The sequence below is a fragment of the Salmo salar genome, chromosome 06 (assembly GCF_965601325.2).
Source record: "Salmo salar chromosome 06, fSalSal1, whole genome shotgun sequence".
In the NCBI taxonomy this organism is placed as follows: domain Eukaryota; kingdom Metazoa; phylum Chordata; class Actinopteri; order Salmoniformes; family Salmonidae; genus Salmo; species Salmo salar.
Window position 1 is genome coordinate 6,221,172 of NC_138296.1, and position 23,829 is coordinate 6,245,000.

At 47.6% G+C, this 23,829-nt stretch overlaps 1 protein-coding gene across 1 annotated transcript in view; it reads left to right on the top strand.

The window, feature by feature from the left end:
* LOC106601970 (SMG1 nonsense mediated mRNA decay associated PI3K related kinase) overlaps positions 1 to 23,829 on the top strand; it is a 148,989-nt gene that overhangs the window by 31,270 nt on the left and 93,890 nt on the right. The window contains exons 3-11 of the mRNA XM_082976278.1: positions 6,677 to 6,832; positions 7,572 to 7,708; positions 11,410 to 11,468; positions 16,474 to 16,687; positions 16,924 to 17,049; positions 18,335 to 18,407; positions 18,783 to 18,880; positions 21,724 to 21,897; positions 23,746 to 23,829. The exon at positions 23,746 to 23,829 is cut by the window's right edge and continues 138 nt beyond it. Of these exons, the coding sequence (XP_082832404.1) occupies positions 6,677 to 6,832; positions 7,572 to 7,708; positions 11,410 to 11,468; positions 16,474 to 16,687; positions 16,924 to 17,049; positions 18,335 to 18,407; positions 18,783 to 18,880; positions 21,724 to 21,897; positions 23,746 to 23,829 (1,121 nt within the window). The remainder of the gene's footprint in view (positions 1 to 6,676; positions 6,833 to 7,571; positions 7,709 to 11,409; positions 11,469 to 16,473; positions 16,688 to 16,923; positions 17,050 to 18,334; positions 18,408 to 18,782; positions 18,881 to 21,723; positions 21,898 to 23,745) is intronic.

A 23,829-nucleotide genomic window follows, 5' to 3' on the forward strand; every position in this document is an offset into this window, starting at 1 on the left:
TACCCAGTCAATGATAACTTGGCTATATACTGGGGGAACCAGTACCCAGTCAATGATAACTTGGCTATATACAGGGGTTACCAGTACCCAGTCAATGATAACTTGGCTATATACAGGGGGAACCAGTACCCAGTCAATGATAACTTGGCTATATACTGGGGGAACCAGTACCCAGTCAATGATAACTTGGCTATATACCGGGGGAACCAGTACCCAGTCAATGATAACTTGGCTATATACAGGGGGAACCAGTACCCAGTCAATGATAACTTGGCTATATACAGGGGGAACCAGTACCCAGTCAATGATAACTTGGCTATATACAGGGGGAACCAGTACCCAGTCAATGATAACTTGGCTATATACAGGGGTTACCAGTACCCAGTCAATGATAACTTGGCTATATACAGGTGTTACCAGTACCCAGTCAATGATAACTTGGCTATATACAGGGGTTACCAGTACCTAGTCAATGAAAACTTGGCTATATACAGGGGTTACCAGTACCCAGTCAATGATAACTTGGTTATATACATGGGGTACCAGTACTGAGTCAATGATAACTTGGCTATATACTGGGGTTACCAGTACCCAGTCAATGATAACTTGGCTATATACTGGGGTTACCAGTACCCAGTCAATGATAACTTGGCTATATACAGGGGGAACCAGTACCCAGTCAATGATAACTTGGCTATATACAGGGGTTACCAGTACCCAGTCAATGATAACTTGGCTATATACAGGGGGAACCAGTACCCAGTCAAAGATAACTTGGCTATATACTGGGGGAACCAGTACCCAGTCAATGACAACTTGGCTATATACTGGGGTTACCAGTACCCAGTCAATGATAACTTGGCTATATACTGGGGTTACCAGTACCCAGTCAATGATAACTTGGCTATATACTGGGGTTACCAGTACCCAGTCAATGATAACTTGGCTATATACAGGGGGAACCAGTACCCAGTCAATGATAACTTGGCTATATACAGGGGGAACCAGTACCCAGTCAATGATAACATGGCTATATACAGGGGGAACCAGTACCCAGTCAATGATAACTTGGCTATATACTGGGGGAACCAGTACCCAGTCAATGATAACTTGGCTATATACTGGGGGAACCAGTACCCAGTCAATGATAACATGGCTATATACAGGGGTTACCAGTACCCAGTCAATGATAACTTGGCTATATACAGGGGGAACCAGTACCCAGTCAATGATAACTTGGCTATATACTGGGGTTACCAGTACCCAGTCAATGATAACTTGGCTATATACTGGGGTTACCAGTACCCAGTCAATGATAACTTGGCTATATACTGGGGTTACCAGTACCCAGTCAATGATAACTTGGTTATATACTGGGGGAACCAGTACCCAGTCAATGATAACTTGGCTATATACAGGGGTTACCAGTACCCAGTCAATGATAACTTGGCTATATACAGGGGGAACCAGTACCCAGTCAATGATAACTTGGCTATATACAGGGGTTACCAGTACCCAGTCAATGATAACTTGGCTATATACAGGGGTTACCAGTACCCAGTCAATGTTAACTTGGCTATATACAGGGGTTACCAGTACCCAGTCAATGATAACTTGGCTATATACAGGGGTTACCAGTACCCAGTCAATGATAACTTGGCTATATACAGGGGTTACCAGTACCCAGTCAATGATAACTTGGCTATATACAGGGGGAACCAGTACCCAGTCAATGATAACTTGGCTATATACAGGGGGAACCAGTACCCAGTCAATGATAACTTGGCTATATACTGGGGGAACCAGTACCCAGTCAATGATAACTTGGCTATATACTGGGGGAACCAGTACCCAGTCAATGATAACTTGGCTATATACAGGGGGAACCAGTACCCAGTCAATGATAACTTGGCTATATACTGGGGGAACCAGTACCCAGTCAATGATAACTTGGCTATATACAGGGGTTACCAGTACCCAGTCAATGATAACTTGGCTATATACAGGGGTTACCAGTACCCAGTCAATGATAACTTGGCTATATACAGGGGGAACCAGTACCCAGTCAATGATAACTTGGCTATATACTGGGGGAATCAGTACCCAGTCAATGATAACTTGGCTATATACTGGGGGAACCAGTACCCAGTCAATGATAACTTGGCTATATACTGGGGGAACCAGTACCCAGTCAATGATAACTTGGCTATATACAGGGGGAACCAGTACCCAGTCAATGATAACTTGGCTATATACAGGGGGAACCAGTACCCAGTCAATGTCTGTCTTTTCCTTTTTTCTCTTTAGTTCATTCTCTTGGTTGTTGCATTGGGGGGGTTCTTGGGGGTGGGGAATGGAATTCATTGTATTTTGGATTGAATTTTTTCTTCCTGGGGGGGGGACTGTGGGAGGGGTCTCGATTGGTTGAGGGACAGCTATTGGGGAGCTGTGGGGGGGATCTTGGAGGGTTGAGGGACAGCTATTTGGGGAACTGTGGGGGGGATCTTGGAGGGTTGAGGGACAGCTATTGGGGAACTGTGGGGGGATCTTGGAGGGTTGAGGGACAGCTATTGGGGAACTGTGGGGGGGATCTTGGAGGGTTGAGGGACAGCTATTGGGGAACTGTGGGGGGGATCTTGGAGGGTTGAGGGACAGCTATTGGGGAACTGTGGGGGGGATCTTGGAGGGTTCGGGTTCACTTTTTTTGGCCAGGTGGGAGATCTATTAACGTGCCCTTGAGCAGGGCATTGAACCTGGATGCTTCTGTGTGTCTCTCTGAATGGGAATCTGTTGGATGACTGGTATGATGTAGTTATTGAGTGGCTTCACTGCAAGTATACTGCTCAAAAAAATTAAGGGAACACTTAAACAACACATCCTAGATCTTGGAGTTACATTGTGTTGTTTAAGTGTTCCCTTTATTTTTTTTGAGCAGTGTGTATTGTATGTTTCAAAAATTCAATAAATAATTAAAAAAAAAAACATTTTAAAAAGTACCCAGTCAATGATAACTTGGTTATATACAGGGTACCAGTACTGAGTTGCTGTGTAGGGGTATGAGGTAATTGAGGTAGATATTTACATATAGGCAGGGATAAAGTGACTAGACATCAGGATAGATAATAATAAGGTATTTGAGGTAGATATGTACATGAAGGCAGGGTAAAGTGACTAGGCATCAGGATAGATAATAATAAGGTAATAGAGGTAGATATGTACATATAGGCAGGGTAAAGGGACTAGGCATCAGGATAGATAATAATAAGGTAATAGAGGTAGATATGTACATGAAGGCAGGGTAAAGTGACTAGACATCAGGATAGATAATAATAAGGTATTTGAGGTAGATATGTACATGAAGGCAGGGTAACGTGACTAGGCATCAGGATAGATAATAATAAGGTAATAGAGGTAGATATGTACATGATAGGCAGGGTAAAGTGACTAGGACATCAGGATAGATAATAATAAGGTATTTGAGGTAGATATGTACATGAAGGCAGGGTAAAGTGACTAGACATCAGGATAGATAATAATAAGGTATTTGAGGTAGATGTGTACATGATAGGCAGGGTAAAGTGACTAGGCATCAGGATAGATAATAATAAGGTAATAGAGGTAGATATGTACATGAAGGCAGGGTAAAGTGACTAGGCATCAGGATAGATAATAATAAGGTAATAGAGGTAGATATGTACATATAGGCAGGGTAAAGTGACTAGGCATCAGGATAGATAATAATAAGGTAATAGAGGTAGATATGTACATATAGGCAGGGTAAAGTGACTAGGCATCAGGATAGATAATAATAAGGTAATAGAGGTAGATATGTACATATAGGCAGGGTAAAGGGACTAGACAACAGGATAAACAGTAACAGCAGCGTATGTGATGAGTCAATAGAGTTAGTGTAAAAAGGGTCAATACAGATTCTGTGTTCTATTATTTAACTATTGATCAGTCTGATGACTTGGTTTACTATTTAACTAACTATTTACCAGTCTTATGGATTGGTTAACTATTTAACTAACTATTTACCAGTCTTATGGATTGGTTAACTATTTAACTAACTATTTACCAGTCTTATGGATTGGTTAACTATTTAACTAACTATTTACCAGTCTTATGGATTGGTTAACTATTTAACTAACTATTTACCAGTCTTATGGATTGGTTAACTATTTAACTAACTATTTACCAGTCTTATGGATTGGTTAACTATTTAACTAACTATTTACCAGTCTTATGGATTGGTTAACTATTTAACTAACTATTCACCAGTCTTATGGATTGGTTAACTATTTAACTAACTATTTACCAGTCTTATGGATTGGTTAACTATTTAACTAACTATTTAGTAGTCTGATGACTTGGTTAACTATTTAACTATTTAGTAGTCTTATGGATTGGTTAACTATTTAACTAACTATTTAGTAGTCTTATGGATTGGTTAACTATTTAACTAACTACTTAGCAGTCTTATGATTTGTGAATAGAAGCTGTTCAGGGTCCTGTTGGTTCTAGACTTGGTGCATCGGTACCACTTGCTGTGCTGTAGCAGAGAGAACAGTCTATGACTTGGGTGGCTGGAGTCTGACAATTTCTTTTGCATATCAGAGTAGTGGTTCTGATTTAGGACCTGTTCATTATGATCTAGGATCAGGTCCTCCTGTTCATTATGATCTAGGATCAGGTCCTCCTGTTCATTATGATCTAGGATCAGGTCCTCCTGTTCATTATGATCTAGGATCAGGTCCTCCTGTTCATTATGATCTAGGATCAGGTCCTCCTGTTCATTATGATCTAGGATCAGGTCCTCCTGTTCATTATGATCTAGGATCAGGTCCTCCTGTTCATTATGATCTAGGATCAGGTCCTCCTGTTCATTATGATCTAGGATCAGGTCCTCCTGTTCATTATGATCTAGGATCAGGTCCTCCTGTTCATTATGATCTAGGATCAGGTCCTCCTGTTCATTATGATCTAGGATCAGGTCCTCCTGTTCATTATGATCTAGGATCAGGTCCTCCTGTTCATTATGATCTAGGATCAGGTCCTCCTGTTCATTATGATCAAAAAGGTTAAACTGATCCTAGATCGGCGCTCTGAGACGCTTGGTGGATACAGGCCCTGGTCAAAAGTAGTGCGAAAGAGCGGCATCTCTGGTGCAGCCAGCGTTTTATCATAGTGACAGGAAGTGTCCTTCTGAGACTGCTGAGTGGAATGACCACCTGTTCCATGTTTCATCCATGGGCTCATACAGCAGTAATGATGGTGCTGGTTTCTCTGTCCTTCGTTCACTGTATACCCAGAACACTGGCTCTGGTGGAGCTAACACCGTATGCTTTCTGGTGGAAGACTAACGCTCTCCTCCTCCTCTCTCATACAGCAGTAATGATGGTGCTGGTTTCTCTGTCCTTCGTTCACTGTATACCCAGAACACTGGCTCTGGTGGAGCCAACACCGTATGCTTTCTGGTGGAAGACTAACGCCCTCCTCCTCCTCTCTCATACAGCAGTAATGATGGTGCTGGTTTCTCTGTCCTTCGTTCACTGTATACCCAGAACACTGGCTCTGGTGGAGCCAACACCGTATGCTTTCTGGTGGAAGACTAACGCTCTCCTCCTCCTCTCTCATACAGCAGTAATGATGGTGCTGGTTTCTCTGTCCTTCGTTCACTGTATACCCAGAACACTGGCTCTGGTGGAGCCAACACCGTATGCTTTCTGGTGGAAGACTAACGCCTCCTCCTCCTCCTCTCTCATACAGCAGTAATGATGGTGCTGGTTTCTCTGTCCTTCGTTCACTGTATACCCAGAACACTGGCTCTGGTGGAGCCAACACCGTATGCTTTCTGGTGGAAGACTAACGCCCTCCTCCTCCTCTCTCATACAGCAGTAATGATGGTGCTGGTTTCTCTGTCCTTCGTTCACTGTATACCCAGAACACTGGCTCTGGTGGAGCCAACACCGTATGCTTTCTGGTGGAAGACTAACGCTCTCCTCCTCCTCTCTCATACAGCAGTAATGATGGTGCTGGTTTCTCTGTCCTTCGTTCACTGTATACCCAGAACACTGGCTCTGGTGGAGCCAACACCGTATGCTTTCTGGTGGAAGACTAACGCTCTCCTCCTCCTCTCTCATACAGCAGTAATGATGGTGCTGGTTTCTCTGTCCTTCGTTCACTGTATACCCAGAACACTGGCTCTGGTGGAGCCAACACCGTATGCTTTCTGGTGGAAGACTAACGCCCTCCTCCTCCTCTCTCATACAGCAGTAATGATGGTGCTGGTTTCTCTGTCCTTCGTTCACTGTATACCCAGAACACTGGCTCTGGTGGAGCCAACACCGTATGCTTTCTGGTGGAAGACTAACGCTCTCCTCCTCCTCTCTCATACAGCAGTAATGATGGTGCTGGTTTCTCTGTCCTTCGTTCACTGTATACCCAGAACACTGGCTCTGGTGGAGCTAACACCGTATGCTTTCTGGTGGAAGACTAACGCTCTCCTCCTCCCCTCTCTCATACAGCAGTAATGATGGTGCTGGTTTCTCTGTCCTTCGTTCACTGTATACCCAGAACACTGGCTCTGGTGGAGCTAACACCGTATGCTTTCTGGTGGAAGACTAACGCCCTCCTCCTCCTCCTCTCTCATGTGTTTCCCCCTCTCTGTCTCCAGGAGGATATGAAGCTGCAGGAGGGTTCAGTGATGATACTTTTGGTTGGAAGTCGTTGGGGCAAGAGTTGAGGATCAACGATGCGACCGCCGATTTGACCACTTTTCAGCAGCATGGAAACCGTGCTTTAGCTTCTAAGGACATGAGGAAATCCCACGGTGAGTATACAGTCTACACCAGGGGCTGTCGTCCACCCTCTCCCCGGGGGCTGTCGTCCACCCTCTCCCCGGGGGCTGTCGTCCACCCTCTCCCCCGGGGGCTGTCGTCCACCCTCTCCCCGGGGGCTGTCGTCCACCCTCTCCCCCGGGGGCTGTCCTCCACCCTCTCCCCCGGGGGCTGTCGTCCACCCTCTCCCCCGGGGGCTGTCGTCCACCCTCTCCCCCGGGGGCTGTCGCCCACCCCTCTCCCCCGGGGGCTGTCGCCCACCCCTCTCCCCCGGGGGCTGTCGCCCACCCCTCTCCCCCGGGGGCTGTCGCCCACCCCTCTCCCCCGGGGGCTGTCGCCCACCCCTCTCCCCCGGGGGCTGTCGCCCACCCCTCTCCCCCGGGGGCTGTCGCCCACCCCTCTCCCCCGGGGGCTGTCGCCCACCCCTCTCCCCAGTCTTAAAACACCTGATTCACCTAGTCAAGGTCTTGATGATTAGTTGACCAGTTGAATCCGGTGCTAGCTGGGGAATAGATCAAATCCCTGGAACGTCTGGGGGTTCTGAGGATGGGTTTGGAAACCACTACTTGGTTCTCCTAGATATAATGGCACAATTGCTGAATTCTATTTCTGATCACCATTTTATCTCTCCATTCGCCTCTTTCAATCTCTTTCTCCATTTCTCTTTACATCCTGCCCACTCTCCCTCTTTCTTGTTCTTTCCATCCCTCTCTCTGTCCCCCCCCCTTACAGACAGAGGGATGTCTCACTCCGATGAGTCTCGCCTGTCCAACCTCCTGCGCCGTGTGTCCCGTGAGGAGGACAGGGACCGCCGGCTGGCCACTGTCAGACAGCTCCGGGAGTTCATCACTCACTCTGACAACAAAGTGGTGAGGTCATCAATCATATCTACAGTTGAAATTGGAAGTTTACATACACTTAGGTTGGAGTCATTTAAAACTCGTTTTTCAACCACTCCACAAATGTCTTAAACTATAGTTTTGTCAAGTCGGTTAGGACATCTACTTTGTGCATGACACAAGTAATTTTTCCAACAATTGTTTACACACAGATTATTTCACTTATAATTCACTGTATTACATTTCCAGTGGGTCAGAAGTTTACATACACTAAGTTGACTGTGCCTTTAAACAGCTTGGAAAATTCCAGAAAATTATGTCATGGCTTTAGAAGCTTCTGATGGGCTAATTGACATAATTTGAGTCAATTGGAGGTGTACCTGTGGATGTATTTCAAGGCCTACCTTCAAACTCAGTGCCTCTTTGCTTGACATCTTGGGAAACTCAAAAGAAATCAGCCAAAACCTCAGAAAAACAATTGTAGACCTCCACAAGTCTGGTTCATACTTTGGAGTAATTTCCAAATGCCTGACGGTATCATGTTCATCTGTACGAACAATAGTACGCAAGTATAAACACCATGGGACCACACAGCCGTCATACCGCTCAGGAAGGAGACGCGTTCTGTCTCCTAGAGATGAACGTACTTTGGTGCGAAAAGTGCAAATCAATCCCAGAACAGCAGCAAAGGACCTTGTGAAGATGCTGGAGGAAACGGGTACAAAAGTATCTATATCCACAGTAAAACGAGTCCTATGTCGACATAACCTGAAAGGCCGCTCAGCAAAGAAGAAGCCACTGCTCCAAAACCGCCATAAAAAAGACAGACTACGGTTTGCAACTGGACATGGGGACAAAGATCATACTTTTTGGAGAAATATCCTCTGGTCTGATGAAACAAAAATAGAACTGTTTGGTCATAATGACCATCGTTATGTTTGGAGGAAAAAGGGAGAGGCTTGCAAGCCAAATAACACCATCCCAACCGTGAAGGACAGGGGTGGCAGCATCATGTTGTGGGGGTGCTTTGCTGCAGGAGGGACTGGTGCACTTCACAAAATAGATGGCATCATGAGGCAGGAAAATTATGGTGGATATATTGAAGCAACATCTCAAGACATCAGTCAGGAAGTTAAATGCTTGGTCACAAATGGGTCTTCCAAATGGACAATGACCCCAAGCATACTTCCAAAGTTGAGGCAAAATGGCTTAAGGACAACAAAGTCAAGGTATTGGAGTGGTCATCACAAAGCCCTGACCTCAATCCTATAGAACATTTGTGGGCAGAACTGAAAAAGTGTGTGCGAGCAAGGAGGCCTACAAACCTGACTCAGTTACACCAGCTCTGTCAGGAGGAATGGGCCAAAATTCACCCAACTTATTGTGGGAAGCTTGTGGAAGGCTACCCGAAATGTTTGACCCAAGTTAAACAATTTAAAGGCAATGCTACCAAATACTAATTGAGTGTATATAAACTTCTGACCCACTGGGAATGTGATGAATGAAATAAAATCTGAAATAAATCATTCTCTCTACTATTATTCTGACTTTTCACATTCTTAAAATGAAGTGGTGATCCTAACTGACCTAAGGCAGGGAATTTTTACTAGGATTAAATGTCAGGAATTGTGAAAAACTGAGTTTATGTATTTAGCTAATGTGTATGTAAACTTCCGACTTCAACTATCTATCTATCTGGGTAGTTCATCACACACTCAGACAATATCACTGGTGAGGTTGATCTGTCTGATCAGTCAGTCAATTGATTGACCCCAGTAACCCAGGGAGGTCTTAGCTCCCTAGCTCAGAGATTCTCCCTTGGATAGCTGTGGTCAGATCCTCTGATCTGGGGGGATATTAGAATCTGTGTCACAAAGGGTACTCTGTTCCCTAAGTAATGCACTACTATAGGCCCCGAGTAGTGCACCACTATAGGCCCCGAGTAGTGCACCACTATAGGCCCCGAGTAGTGCACCACTATAGGCCCCGAGTAGTGCACCACTATAGGCCCCGAGTAGTGCACCACTATAGGCCCCGAGTAGTGCACCACTATAGGCCCCGAGTAGTGCACCACTATAGGCCCCGAGTAGTGCACCACTATAGGCCCCGAGTAGTGCACCACTATAGGCCCCCGAGTAGTGCACCACTATAGGCCCCCGAGTAGTGCACCACTATAGGCCCCCGAGTAGTGCACCACTATAGGCCCCCGAGTAGTGCACCACTATAGGCCCCGAGTAGTGCACCACTATAGGCCCCCGAGTAGTGCACCACTATAGGCCCCCGAGTAGTGCACCACTATAGGCCCCCGAGTAGTGCACCACTATAGGCCCCCGAGTAGTGCACCACTATAGGCCCCCGAGTAGTGCACCACTATAGGCCCCCGAGTAGTGCACCACTATAGGCCCCCGAGTAGTGCACCACTATAGGCCCCCGAGTAGTGCACCACTATAGGCCCCCGAGTAGTGCACCACTATAGGCCCCCGAGTAGTGCACCACTATAGGCCCCCGAGTAGTGCACCACTATAGGCCCCCGAGTAGTGCACCACTATAGGCCCCCGAGTAGTGCACCACTATAGGCCCCCGAGTAGTGCTGGAGGGGCTGTGTTTACCGGGGCTGTGTTTACCGGGGCTGTGTTTACCGGGGCTGTGTTTACCGGGGCTGTGTTTAGACTGGAGGGGCCGTGTTTAGACTGGAGGGGCCGTGTTTAGACTGGAGGGGCCGTGTTTACCAGGGCTGTGTTAGACTGGAGGGGCCGTGTTTACCAGGGCTGTGTTTAGACTGGAGGGGCCGTGTTTACCAGGGCTGTGTTTAGACTGGAGGGGCCGTGTTTACCAGGGCTGTGTTTAGACTGGAGGGGCCGTGTTTACCAGGGCTGTGTTTAGACTGGAGGGGCCGTGTTTACCAGGGCTGTGTTTAGACTGGAGGGGCCGTGTTTACCAGGGCTGTGTTTAGACTGGAGGGGCCGTGTTTACCAGGGCTGTGTTTAGACTGGAGGGGCCGTGTTTACCAGGGCTGTGTTTAGACTGGAGGGGCCGTGTTTACCAGGGCTGTGTTTAGACTGGAGGGGCCGTGTTTACCAGGGCTGTGTTTAGACTGGAGGGGCCGTGTTTACCAGGGCTGTGTTTAGACTGGAGGGGCCGTGTTTACCAGGGCTGTGTTTAGACTGGAGGGGCCGTGTTTACCAGGGCTGTGTTTAGACTGGAGGGGCCGTGTTTACCAGGGCTGTGTTTAGACTGGAGGGGCTGTGTTTACCAGGGCTGTGTTTAGACTGGAGGGGCTGTGTTTACCAGGGCTGTGTTTAGACTGGAGGGGCCGTGTTTACCAGGGCTGTGTTTAGACTGGAGGGGCCGTGTTTACCAGGGCTGTGTTTAGACTGGAGGGGCTGTGTTTACCAGGGCTGTGTTTAGACTGGAGGGGCTGTGTTTACCAGGGCTGTGTTTAGACTGGAGGGGCTGTGTTTACCAGGGGTAGTGGTGGTGCAGCTCCACTGTAGAACTGTGTTCTCTCCCTGTTTGACACTGATTGTGTTCCGCTCTCTCGCCCTCCCCCCTTCTCTCTCTCGCCCTCCCCCTTCTCTCTCTCGCCCTCCCCCTTCTCTCTCTCGCCCTCCCCCTTCTCTCTCTCGCCCTCCCCCTTCTCTCTCTCGCCCTCCCCCCTTCTCTCTCTCGCCCTCCCCCTTCTCTCTCTCGCCCTCCCCCTTCTCTCTCTCGCCCTCCCTCTCTCCCACCAGGCCCTGGTGAAACAGTTGGATACCATCCTCAGTACCCTGAATGATATTTTGAATGAAAGGTAAGAGGAAGTTCCCAATCAGAGCCAAAGAGTCTCCATCTGAAATGGCACCCTGTTCCCTCTATAGTACAGTACTTCTGACCAGGTCAGGTCTCTGGCCTTAAGGTCTCTGGCCTTAAGGTCTCTGGCCTTAAGGTCTCTGGCCTTAAGGTCTCTGGCCTTAAGGTCTCTGGCCTTAAGGTCTCTGGCTCTGGCCATAGTCTACAGCAGGGATGGGCAACAATAGTTGTTTTTTTAGGAACTCAGTCAGGTTCTCAATTTACTGTTGAGAGAGAGAATAATAGATACACAAGGTGCGATTTAGAAATGTGGTTGTGCTGTAGATCAATTAGCCCATGTCAGCAAAAACATTTTGTTGGATTGGTAAGTTAGTGTAATGGCCAGCTATCTAAAGGTGTAGTCAACATGGTTGAATTACCCACTGGCATGGGGCCCATTTGATCATCAGTTATCATATTAAAAACTGGAAAGGGGGTTTATGTATTTCAAGAGCTGCATCTAATTTATCATCTAACAGGCCAAACTGATCCCAGCTCATCCAGAGAGACTGAATAGGGCTGGGTGATATGGCCTAATGATCATATACATGTATGGCCCATTCACCATGTCTCTAACTTTATTATTGGGGCTCCAGAGTGGCACAGCGGTCTAAGACCCTGCATCTCAGTACTAGAGGAGTCACTACAGACCCTGGTTCCATTCCAGGCTGTATCACAGCGGTCTAAGACCCTGCATCTCAGTGTTAGAGGAGTCACTACAGACCCTGGTTCCATTCCAGGCTGTATCACAGCGGTCTAAGACCCTGCATCTCAGCACTAGAGGAGTCACTACAGACCCTGGTTCCATTCCAGGCTGTATCACAGTGGTCTAAGGCCCTGCATCTCAGTACTAGAGGAGTCACTACAGACCCTGGTTCGATTCCAGGCTGTGTCACAACTGGCCGTGATTGGGAGTCTCGTACGGCGGCGCACAGTTGTCCCAGCGTCGTCGGGTTAGGGTTTAACCGGGGTAGGTCGTCATTGTAATTAAGAATCTGTTATCTGACTTGCCTTGTTAAATAAAAACATCCAAGTGTCGTTGTGTGATTTAAAGATCCATACACAGCATTTCAAACAGTCAGGAATAATCTAATCAATTCAGGGCTTGTGTTAAATACCTAGGTTAAATACAAGCCTTCCGCAAGACCCACTCATAGTTTCATGATTTTATAAAAAATAGTTTAACCTGCGTTTCTGTAATAAGACTTGAACGCCAGATCAGTGATGTCTATGAAAAAATGCCCTTTTTAGTAAATAATTCTCAGCAGAAGCATGCATAATGCACATTCACTAATAATGACCAACTTCTGGTAACAGACATTATAGACAATTAGCACAGATCTCATCAACCATCTCTGCAGCATAAGCCCACATGCTAGTGGGTAGCCAGCATATCTTAATATGTCTAGCCAACCTGGCTCTATTAGCTTGTTAACAAGCTACAACAGTCTGTCTCCAACTGTTTAAACAACAGCCTGTTCACTTCCTTTTCATGTTGAAATCATGTGGCCTACCTGGATAACATGTTTATCTCTCACAATTACAATGAGTTGCCAATTCCTTATGTAATTGTGTTTTATGCTCATTGCACATTTATGAAACACAGACCAGACAGCCAGTATAACAGTCTGGTTCAGATGCTGCTAGTGGTATTATATAACACAGACCAGACGGCCAGTATAACAGTCTGGTTCAGATGCTGCTAGTGGTATTATATAACACAGACCAGACAGCTAGTATAACAGTCTGGTTCAGATGCTGCTAGTGGTATAACACAGACCAGACAGCCAGTATAACAGTCTGGTTCAGATGCTGCTAGTGGTATTATATAACACAGACCAGACAGCCAGTATAACAGTCTGGTTCAGATGCTGCTAGTGGTATTATATAACACAGACCAGACAGCCAGTATAACAGTCTGGTTCAGATGCTGCTAGTGGTATTATATAACACAGACCAGACAGCCAGTATAACAGTCTGGTTCAGATGCTGCTAGTGGTATTATATAACACAGACCAGACGGCCAGTATAACAGTCTGGTTCAGATGCTGCTAGTGGTATTATATAACACAGACCAGACAGCCAGTATAACAGTCTGGTTCAGATGCTGCTAGTGGTATTATATAACACAGACCAGACAGCCAGTATAACAGTCTGGTTCAGATGCTGCTAGTGGTATTATATAACACAGACCAGACAGCCAGTATAACAGTCTGGTTCAGATGCTGCTAGTGGTATTATATAACACAGACCAGACAGCCAGTATAACAGTCTGGTTCAGATGCTGCTAGTGGTATTATATAACACAGACCAGACAGCCAGTATAACAGTCTGGTTCAGATGCTGCTAGTGGTATTATATAACACAGACCAGACAGCCAGTATAACAGTCTGGTTCAGATGCTGCTAGTGGTATTATATAACACAGACCAGACAGCCAGTATAACAGTCTGGTTCAGATGCTGCTAGTGGTATTATATAACACAGACCAGACAGCCAGTATAACAGTCTGGTTCAGATGCTGCTAGTGGTATTATATAACACAGACCAGACAGCCAGTATAACAGTCTGGTTCAGATGCTGCTAGTGGTATTATATAACACAGACCAGACAGCCAGTATAACAGTCTGGTTCAGATGCTGCTAGTGGTATTATATAACACAGACCAGACAGCCAGTATAACAGTCTGGTTCAGATGCTGCTAGTGGTATTATATAACACAGACCAGACAGCCAGTATAACAGTCTGGTTCAGATGCTGCTAGTGGTATTATATAACACAGACCAGACAGCCAGTATAACAGTCTGGTTCAGATGCTGCTAGTGGTATTATATAACACAGACCAGACAGCCAGTATAACAGTCTGGTTCAGATGCTGCTAGTGGTATTATATAACACAGACCAGACAGTCAGTATAACAGTCTGGTTCAGATGCTGCTAGTGGTATTATATAACACAGACCAGACAGCCAGTATAACAGTCTGGTTCAGATGCTGCTAGTGGTATTATATAACACAGACCAGACGGCCAGTATAACAGTCTGGTTCAGATGCTGCTAGTGGTATTATATAACACAGACCAGACGGCCAGTATAACAGTCTGGTTCAGATGCTGCTAGTGGTATTATATAACACAGACCAGACAGCCAGTATAACAGTCTGGTTCAGATGCTGCTAGTGGTATTATATAACACAGACCAGACAGCCAGTATAACAGTCTGGTTCAGATGCTGCTAGTTGTATTATATAACACAGACCAGACGGCCAGTATAACAGTCTGGTTCAGATGCTGCTAGTGGTATTATATAACACAGACCAGACAGTCAGTATAACAGTCTGGTTCAGATGCTGCTAGTGGTATTATATAACACAGACCAGACAGCCAGTATAACAGTCTGGTTCAGATGCTGCTAGTGGTATTATATAACACAGACCAGACAGCCAGTATAACAGTCTGGTTCAGATGCTGCTAGTGGTATTATATAACACAGACCAGACAGCCAGTATAACAGTCTGGTTCAGATGCTGCTAGTGGTATTATATAACACAGACCAGACAGTCAGTATAACAGTCTGGTTCAGATGCTGCTAGTGGTATTATATAACACAGACCAGACAGCCAGTATAACAGTCTGGTTCAGATGCTGCTAGTGGTATTATATAACACAGACCAGACAGCCAGTATAACAGTCTGGTTCAGATGCTGCTAGTGGTATTATATAACACAGACCAGACAGCCAGTATAACAGTCTGGTTCAGATGCTGCTAGTGGTATTATATAACACAGACCAGACAGCCAGTATAACAGTCTGGTTCAGATGCTGCTAGTGGTATTATATAACACAGACCAGACAGCCAGTATAACAGTCTGGTTCAGATGCTGCTAGTGGTATTATATAACACAGACCAGACAGCCAGTATAACAGTCTGGTTCAGATGCTGCTAGTGGTATTATATAACACAGACCAGACGGCCAGTATAACAGTCTGGTTCAGATGCTGCTAGTGGTATTATATAACACAGACCAGACAGCCAGTATAACAGTCATGTTTAGATGGGTGTTAAATGGAAACCAGTCTTCATTTCTAGAGACCATGTTTAGATGGGTGTTAAGTGGAAACCAGTCTTCATTTCTAGAGACCATGTTTAGATGGGTGTTAAATGGAAACCAGTCTTCATTTCTAGAGACCATGTTTAGATGGGTGTTAAATGGAAACCAGTCTTCATTTCTAGAGACCATGTTTAGATGGGTGTTAAATGGAAATAGTCTTCATTTCTAGAGACCATGTTTAGATGGGTGTTAAATGGAAATAGTCTTCATTTCTAGAGACCATGTTTAGATGGGTGTTAAATGGAAACCAGTCTTCATTTCTAGAGACCATGTTTAGATGGGTGTTAAATGGAAACCAGTCTTCATTTCTAGAGACCATGTTTAGATGGGTGTTAAATGGAAATAGTCTTCATTTCTAGAGACCATGTTTAGATGGGTGTTAAATGGAAATAGTCTTCATTTCTAGAGACCATGTTTAGATGGGTGTTAAATGGAAACCAGTCTTCATTTCTAGAGACCATGTTTAGATGGGTGTTAAATGGAAATAGTCTTCATTTCTAGAGACCATGTTTAGATGGGTGTTAAATGGAAATAGTCTTCATTTCTAGAGACCATGTTTAGATGGGTGTTAAATGGAAACCAGTCTTCATTTCTAGAGACCATGTTTAGATGGGTGTTAAATGGAAACCAGTCTTCATTTCTAGAGACCATGTTTAGATGGGTGTTAAATGGAAACCAGTCTTCATTTCTAGAGACCATGTTTAGATGGGTGTTAAATGGAAACCAGCCATCCAGACAATGTAGACCTTTTTAGATGTTTTAGGATCTTTGTCAGGTTGTGTGTTGGTTTGTACTGACTCTCCTCTCTCTCCTCTCTCCCCCGTCTCTCCCCCGTCTCTCCCCCGTCTCTCCCCTGTAGCAGTAAGCTGCTGTCAGAGCTGCGTCAGGAAGCAGCGGTGTGCCTGGGTCTGCTGTGCACCGCTCTGAGCTATGAAGCAGAGCGCATCTTCAAGTGGATGTTTGTTAAGTTCAGCTCCAGCACCCGGGACGAGGTCAGGCTGCTCTACCTGGTGGCAGCGTACCGAGCCCTGGAGGCAGCCGGAGAGAGGAAGGCCTTCTCACCTGTCATGCAGGTAAGAGGAACCAGGGCTCTATTCATAGTGTCTCACAGTAGGAGGGCTGACTTGGGATCAGTTTCACCTGTTAGATCGCAATGAGTAACATGACATTGACGACGACGGGGGCTGATCCTAGGTCTGCACTCGTACCCTGATATGTGTTTGTTATGTATGAGGCCCAGGGTAGTTGTTAGGGACGGGGTTGAGAGAGTGGGTGGGTGGGTAACATTGTGGCGTCCATGTTTTTTCAGCTGGTGATGAGTAGCCTGCAGTCCATCCTGGAGAACCTGGACACGCCAGAGCTGCTGTGTCAGAGCGTCCGCTGCATCCTGCAGGTGGCCCGCTGCTACCCACACGTCTTCAGCACCAACTTCAGAGTGAGTGGCAACACACACACACACACACACACACACACACACACACTCTTGCGCCAACTTCAGACTTCAAATGTGAGCATCTGGTGGTGTTTTCTTTCTCTTTCTCCCTCCCTCTGTCTCCTAGTGCCGGGCTCGCTCGCTCGCTCCCTCTGTCTCCTACTGCCGGGCTCGCTCGCTCCCTCCCTCTGTCTCCTACTGCCGGGCTCGCTCGCTCCCTCCCTCTGTCTCCTACTGCCGGGCTCGCTCGCTCCCTCCCTCTGTCTCCTACTGCCGGGCTCGCTCGCTCCCTCCCTCTGTCTCCTACTGCCGGGCTCGCTCGCTCCCTCCCTCTGTCTCCTACTGCCGGGCTCGCTCGCTCCCTCCCTCTGTCTCCTACTGCCGGGCTCGCTCGCTCCCTCCCCTCTGTCTCCTACTGCCGGGCCCCGCCCCCCCTCGCCCCTGCCGGGCTCGCCCCTCCCTCTGTCTCCTACTGCCGGGCCGCCCCCCCTCGCCCCTGCCGGGCCGCTCCCTCCCTCTGTCTCCTACTGCCGGGCTCGCTCCCTCCCTCTGTCTCCTACTGCCGGGCTCGCTCCCTCCCTCTGTCTCCTACTGCCGGGCTCGCTCCCTCCCTCTGTCTCCTACTGCCGGGCTCGCTCCCTCCCTCTGTCTCCTACTGCCGGGCTCGCTCCCTCCCTCTGTCTCCTACTGCCGGGCTCGCTCCCTCCCTCTGTCTCCTACTGCCGGGCTCGCTCCCTCCCTCTGTCTCCTACTGCCGGGCTCGCTCCCTCCCTCTGTCTCCTACTGCCGGGCTCGCTCCCTCCCTCTGTCTCCTACTGCCGGGCTCGCTCCCTCCCTCTGTCTCCTACTGCCGGGCTCGCTCCCTCCCTCTGTCTCCTACTGCCGGGCTCGCTCCCTCCCTCTGTCTCCTACTGCCGGGCTCGCTCCCTCCCCTGTCTCCTACTGCCGGGCTCGCTCCCTCCTGTCTCCTACTGCCGGGCTCGCTCCCTCCTGTCTCCTACTGCCGGGCTCGCTCCCTCCTGTCTCCTACTGCCGGGCTCGCTCCCTCCTGTCTCCTACTGCCGGGCTCGCTCCCTCCTGTCTCCTACTGCCGGGCTCGCTCCCTCCTGTCTCCTACTGCCGGGCTCGCTCCCTCCTGTCTCCTACTGCCGGGCTCGCTCCCTCTCCCTCTGTCTCCTACTGCCTGGCTCGCTCCCCCTGTCTGTCCCTACTAGCAGGTGTTCTTAATGTCCTCCAGAGTGTCTACAGTGAAGTGTGTTGTGTTGACCTTGCCTGTTGTGTGTGATAGGATACGGTGGATATCTTGGTGGGCTGGCACATTGACCACAAACAGAAACAGTCTCTGACTCAGCAGGTCTCAGGTCAGTACACACAAATGTTTTCCATCTTCCTCTCAGTATAGAATATAATCAGAATTTAGTGGGGTTGGACAGATGGCTGCAAGTCTGTAGTTGTATGTTTTACACCAGGGGTGTCACGGGGGATCCAATAAGGCCCGCAAATATTACTATATTTACTATATTCATAGTTTGACAGTCAAGGAGTGTCAAATTCCCAACACTATCAATAGTGGAGTCATTTTCTGGAAATGGACTGTGAGGAAATAAAAAATAAATAAATAGAGTGCGGCCATCCGAACCTCTTTAAAGACGGAATACAGCCACTGGGACAAAATGAGTTGGACACCTCTGGTTTTACACAAGTCAACTGTATGTGTGTGACCTGTGTGTGTGCAGGCTGGCTGCAGAGCCTGGAGCAGTTCTGGGTAGCAGACCTGACCTTCTCCACCACGCTGTTGGGACAGTTTCTAGAGGACATGGAGGCCTACGCAGAGGTCAGTAACACCACTACACACACACACACACACACACACACACACACACACACACACACACACACACACACACACACACACACACACACACTGTGGCCAGTTTATTAGGTACACCCATCTAGTATCTAGTCCCTCCTTTGCCTCCCGAACAGCCGTAATTCTTCGGGGTATGGAAACGTTGCTCAATTGGTATCAAGGGATCTAACGTGTGCCAGTAAAACATTCCACACATCAGTACACCACCACCAGCACCACCAGCACCATCCCACCCACCACCACCACCGTCACCAGCCTGTACTGTTGACACCAGGCAGGATGGGGCCATGGACTAATGCTGCTTACACCAAATCCTGACTCTGCCATCAGCCTGTACTGTTGACACCAGGCAGGATGGAGCCATGGACTCATGCTGCTTACACCAAATCCTGGCTCTGCCATCAGCCTGTACTGTTGACACCAGGCAGGATGGGGCCATGGACTCATGCTGCTTACACCAAATCCTGACTCTGCCATCAGCCTGTACTGTTGACACCAGGCAGGATGGGGCCATGGACTCATGCTGCTTACACCAAATCCTGACTCTGCCACCAGCATGACGCACCAGGAACTGGAATTCAGCGGACCAGGCAATGTTTTTCCAGTCCTCAATTGTCCAGTGTTGGTGAACACGTGCCAAATGGAGACACTTCCTTGTTTGTAGCTGATAGGAGTTGAACCCGGTGTGGTCGTCTGCTGCAATAGCCAATCCGTGACTAGGACCAACGAGTTGTGCGTTCTGAGATGCCGTTCTACACACCACTGTTGTACTGGGCCGCTATTGGTCTGTTTGTGGCTCCGCCTGTTAGCTTGCACTGTTCTTGCCGTTCTTCTTCGTCTTCTCTCATCAATGAGCTGTTTTCTCCCACAGGTCTGCTGCTGACTGGATGTTTTGTGTTTGTATTCCATTCTGGATAAACCCTAGACACTGTCGTGCGTGAAAAGCCCAGGAGGGCAGATGTTTCTGAGATATTGGAACCGGCACGCCTGGCACCGGCGATCATACCACGCTCAAAGTCGCTTTGGTCACTGGTTTGCCCATTTTATGACTTTGAATAGGACAGTAACTGAATGCCTTTGTGTGTTTTATATAACAAGCCACGGCCATGTCTCACTGTCTGTAGGCACAAACCACTTTCATGAACAGGGGGGGGGGGTGTACCTAATAAACTGGCCACTGTGTATACGCACTACGCTATTACATGGATGCCTATGCAAAGGTAACGGTGTTCCCTTATTACAGTGGAACTTCAGCGATACGGACTGACCAGTCATCCAAACTAGCAGTATAAGGCTACAGGCAAACAGGCAGTGCCTTCAGAAAGTATTCATACCCCTTGACTTATTCCACATACAATAACCCATAATGACAGTGAAAACACGTTTTTAGAAATTGTTGCAAATGTATTGTAAATGAAATAGATATCTCATTTACGTAAGTATTCACATCCCTAGTCAATACTTTGTAGAAGCGCCTTTGGCGATTACAGCTATGAGTCAGCCTGGGTACAGTGGGGGGGAAAAAGTATTTGATCCCCTGCTGATTATGTACGTTTGCCCACTGACAAAGAAAGGATCAGTCTATAATTTTAATGGTAGGTTTATTTGAACAGTGAGAGACAGAATAACAACAAAAATATCCAGAAAAACTAATGTCAGAAATGTTGTAAATTGATTAGCATTTTAATGAGGGAAATAAGTATTGACGTCGGCGTGGGGTTGCTCCTCTGGCGTCGGGGTGGGGTTGCTCCTCTGACGTCGGGGTGGTGTCGCTCCTCTGACGTCGGGGTGATGTCGCTCCTCTGACGTCGGGGTGATGTCGCTCCTCTGACGTCGGGGTGGGGTCGCTCCTCTGGCGTCGGGGTGGGGTCGCTCCTCTGGCGTCGGGGTGGGGTCGCTCCTCTGACGTCGGGGTGGGGTCGCTCCTCTGACGTCGGGGTGGGGTCGCTCCTCTGGCGTCGGGGTGGGGTCGCTCCTCTGGCGTCGGGGTGGGGTCGCTCCTCTGACGTCGGGGTGGGGTCGCTCCTCTGACGTCGGGGTGGGGTCGCTCCTCTGGCGTCGGGGTGATGTCGCTCCTCTGGCGTCGGGGTGGGGTTGCTCCTCTGACGTCGGGGTGGGGTCGCTCCTCTGACGTCGGGGTGGGGTCGCTCCTCTGGCGTCGGGGTGATGTTGCTCCTCTGACGTCGGGGTGGGGTCGCTCCTCTGACGTCGGGGTGGGGTCGCTCCTCTGACGTCGGGGTGGGGTCGCTCCTCTGGCGTCGGGGTGATGTCGCTCCTCTGGCGTCGGGGTGGGGTTGCTGCGTCGGGGTGATGTTGCTCCTCTGACGTCGGGGTGGGGTTGCTCCTCTGACGTCGGGGTGATGTTGCTCCTCTGGCGTCGGGGTGGGGTCGCTCCTCTGACGTCGGGGTGGGGTCGCTCCTCTGACGTCGGGGTGGGGTTGCTCCTCTGACGTCGGGGTGGGGTTGCTCCTCTGACGTGCTCTGTCAACTGTAGGACATTTTTATATAGACGGGCGTGTTTCTTTATAAATCTATATAATATATAATCTATATAACTATTGAATTTGCCACCGGTCGACTCCAATGAAGTTGTATTGACATCTCTCAGGATGATCAATGGAAATGTATTTAATCCATTTACATTTCAGGCTTTAACACAACGACATGTAGAATAAGTCAAGGGGTCTGAATACTTTCTGAAGACGTGTTGCAAGTTATGGAATATGTTGGTGTCGCTGACATCCTATTGTATTACATTTGAAATGTGATGAACAAATCTATGGACTTCTGTCCCATGTTGTCTCCAGGACCTGGGTCACGTGGGTTCTGGCGAGGCGGTAGACGAGGACATCCCTCCACCCACGGTGTCTCTGCCCAAACTGGCCGCCCTGCTGAGGGTGTTCAGCACCGTGGTGCGCTGCATCGGACAGCGCTTCAACCCCATTAGAGGACCACCCATCACACAGGCATACGTCTCTGATGTAAGGAGAGATACACCCTGAAACACACACACTCATCACACAGGTATACGTCTCTGATGTAGAGGTCGACCGATTATGATTTTTCAACGCTGATACCGATTATTGGAGGACCAAAGGCCGATGCCCATTAATTTCTCTTTTTTATATATATATATATAATGACAATTACAACAATACTGAATGAACACTTATTTTAACTTAATATAATACATCAGTAAAATCAATTTAGCCTCAAATAAATAATGAAACATGTTCAATTTGGTTTAAATAACACAAAACAAAGTGTTGGAGAAGAAAGTAAAAGTGCAATATGTGCCATGTAAGAAAGCTAACGTTTAAGTTCCTTGCTCAGAACATGAGAACATATGAAAGCTGGTGGTTCCTTTTAACATGAGTCTTCAATATTCCCAGGTAAGAAGTTTTAGGTTGTAGTTATTATAGGAATTATAGGACTATTTCTCTCTATACGATTTGTATTTCATATACCTTTGACTATTGGATGTTCTTATAGGCACTTTAGTATTGCCAGTGTAACAGAATAGCTTCCGTCCCTCTCCCCGCTCCTACCTGGGCTTGAACCAGGAACACATCGACAACAGCCACCCTCGAAGCAGCGTTACCCATGCAGAGCAAGGGGAACAACTACTCCAAGTCTCAGAGCGAGTGACGTTTGAAACGCTATTAGCGTGCACCTGGCTAACTAGCTAGCCATTTCACATCGGTTACACCAGCCTAATCTTGGGAGTTGATAGGCTTGAAGGGGTGGGTATAATTTGCGGAACGTTCCAACAGGAATCTGTTCCAAAAAACGTAAAGTAAAAGGTTGCCAACCAACAACGCATACAAACCTAGCTAACTAGCTGCCGGATAGGCATCAACTCACCACGTAGCTTATTCTTAATGTTGTCTATAGGCAAACAGACATGTGAGGACAGACATTTTTCGGAATAAAAGTGATGAGTGAAAAACGCAATGAAATAGACCACTTCCTACCCGGTATCTTATTCTGCCGCTATACAACTTTGTATGCGTTGTTTTTTGGAAACCTTGTTATTTACGAAGTATTTGGAACAGATTCCTGTTGGAACGTTCCACAAATTATACCACCCAGGTTGAAGTCATAAACAGCGCAATGCTTGAAGCACAGCTAAGGGCTGTTTGAATGAATGCTTACGAGCCTGCTGCTGCCTACCACCGCTCAGTCAGACTGCTCTATCAAATCATAGACTTAATTATAATATAATAAACACACAGAAATATGAGCCTTGGGTCATTAATATGGTCGAATCTGGAAACTATCATCTCGAAAACAAAACGTTTTTTTCTTTACAGGCAGTCAGCCTGTTAATCCTTGTGGAGTGCAATGTAAGGCAGGTGGTTAGAGTGTTGGACTGGTAACCGAAGGTTGCAAAAACGAATCCCCCCTGAACAAGGCAGTTAACCCCCGTTTCTAGGCCGTCATTGTAAATTAGAATGTGTTCTTAATCTGACTTGGGAAAAAAAAAAAAGGCAAATCGGTGGCCAAAAATACCGATTGTTATGAAAACTTGAACTCGGCCCTAATTAATCGGCCATTCCGATTAATCGGTCGACCTCTACTCTGATATAAGGAGAGACACACACACGCATCCATACGTCTCTGATGTAAGGAGAGATATACACACAGACACACACACAGCACACACACAGACACACACAGACATATGTCTCTGATGTAAGGAGAGATGGGGAGAAGGACACACACAGACTCTCGTAATCAACCAGGCATATGTCACATATAATTTGTTCCCGACACAACCTTACCTCCTCCCTCTCTCCTTCCTCCCTCTACTTCCGCCCTTTCCCCAGGTTTTGAACCGGGTGTTGGCGTGCGTGTCGACGGCCAAGCAGGTGTTGTTCTCTGAGCCGGTGTTGACGGCGGGGAACGAGTGT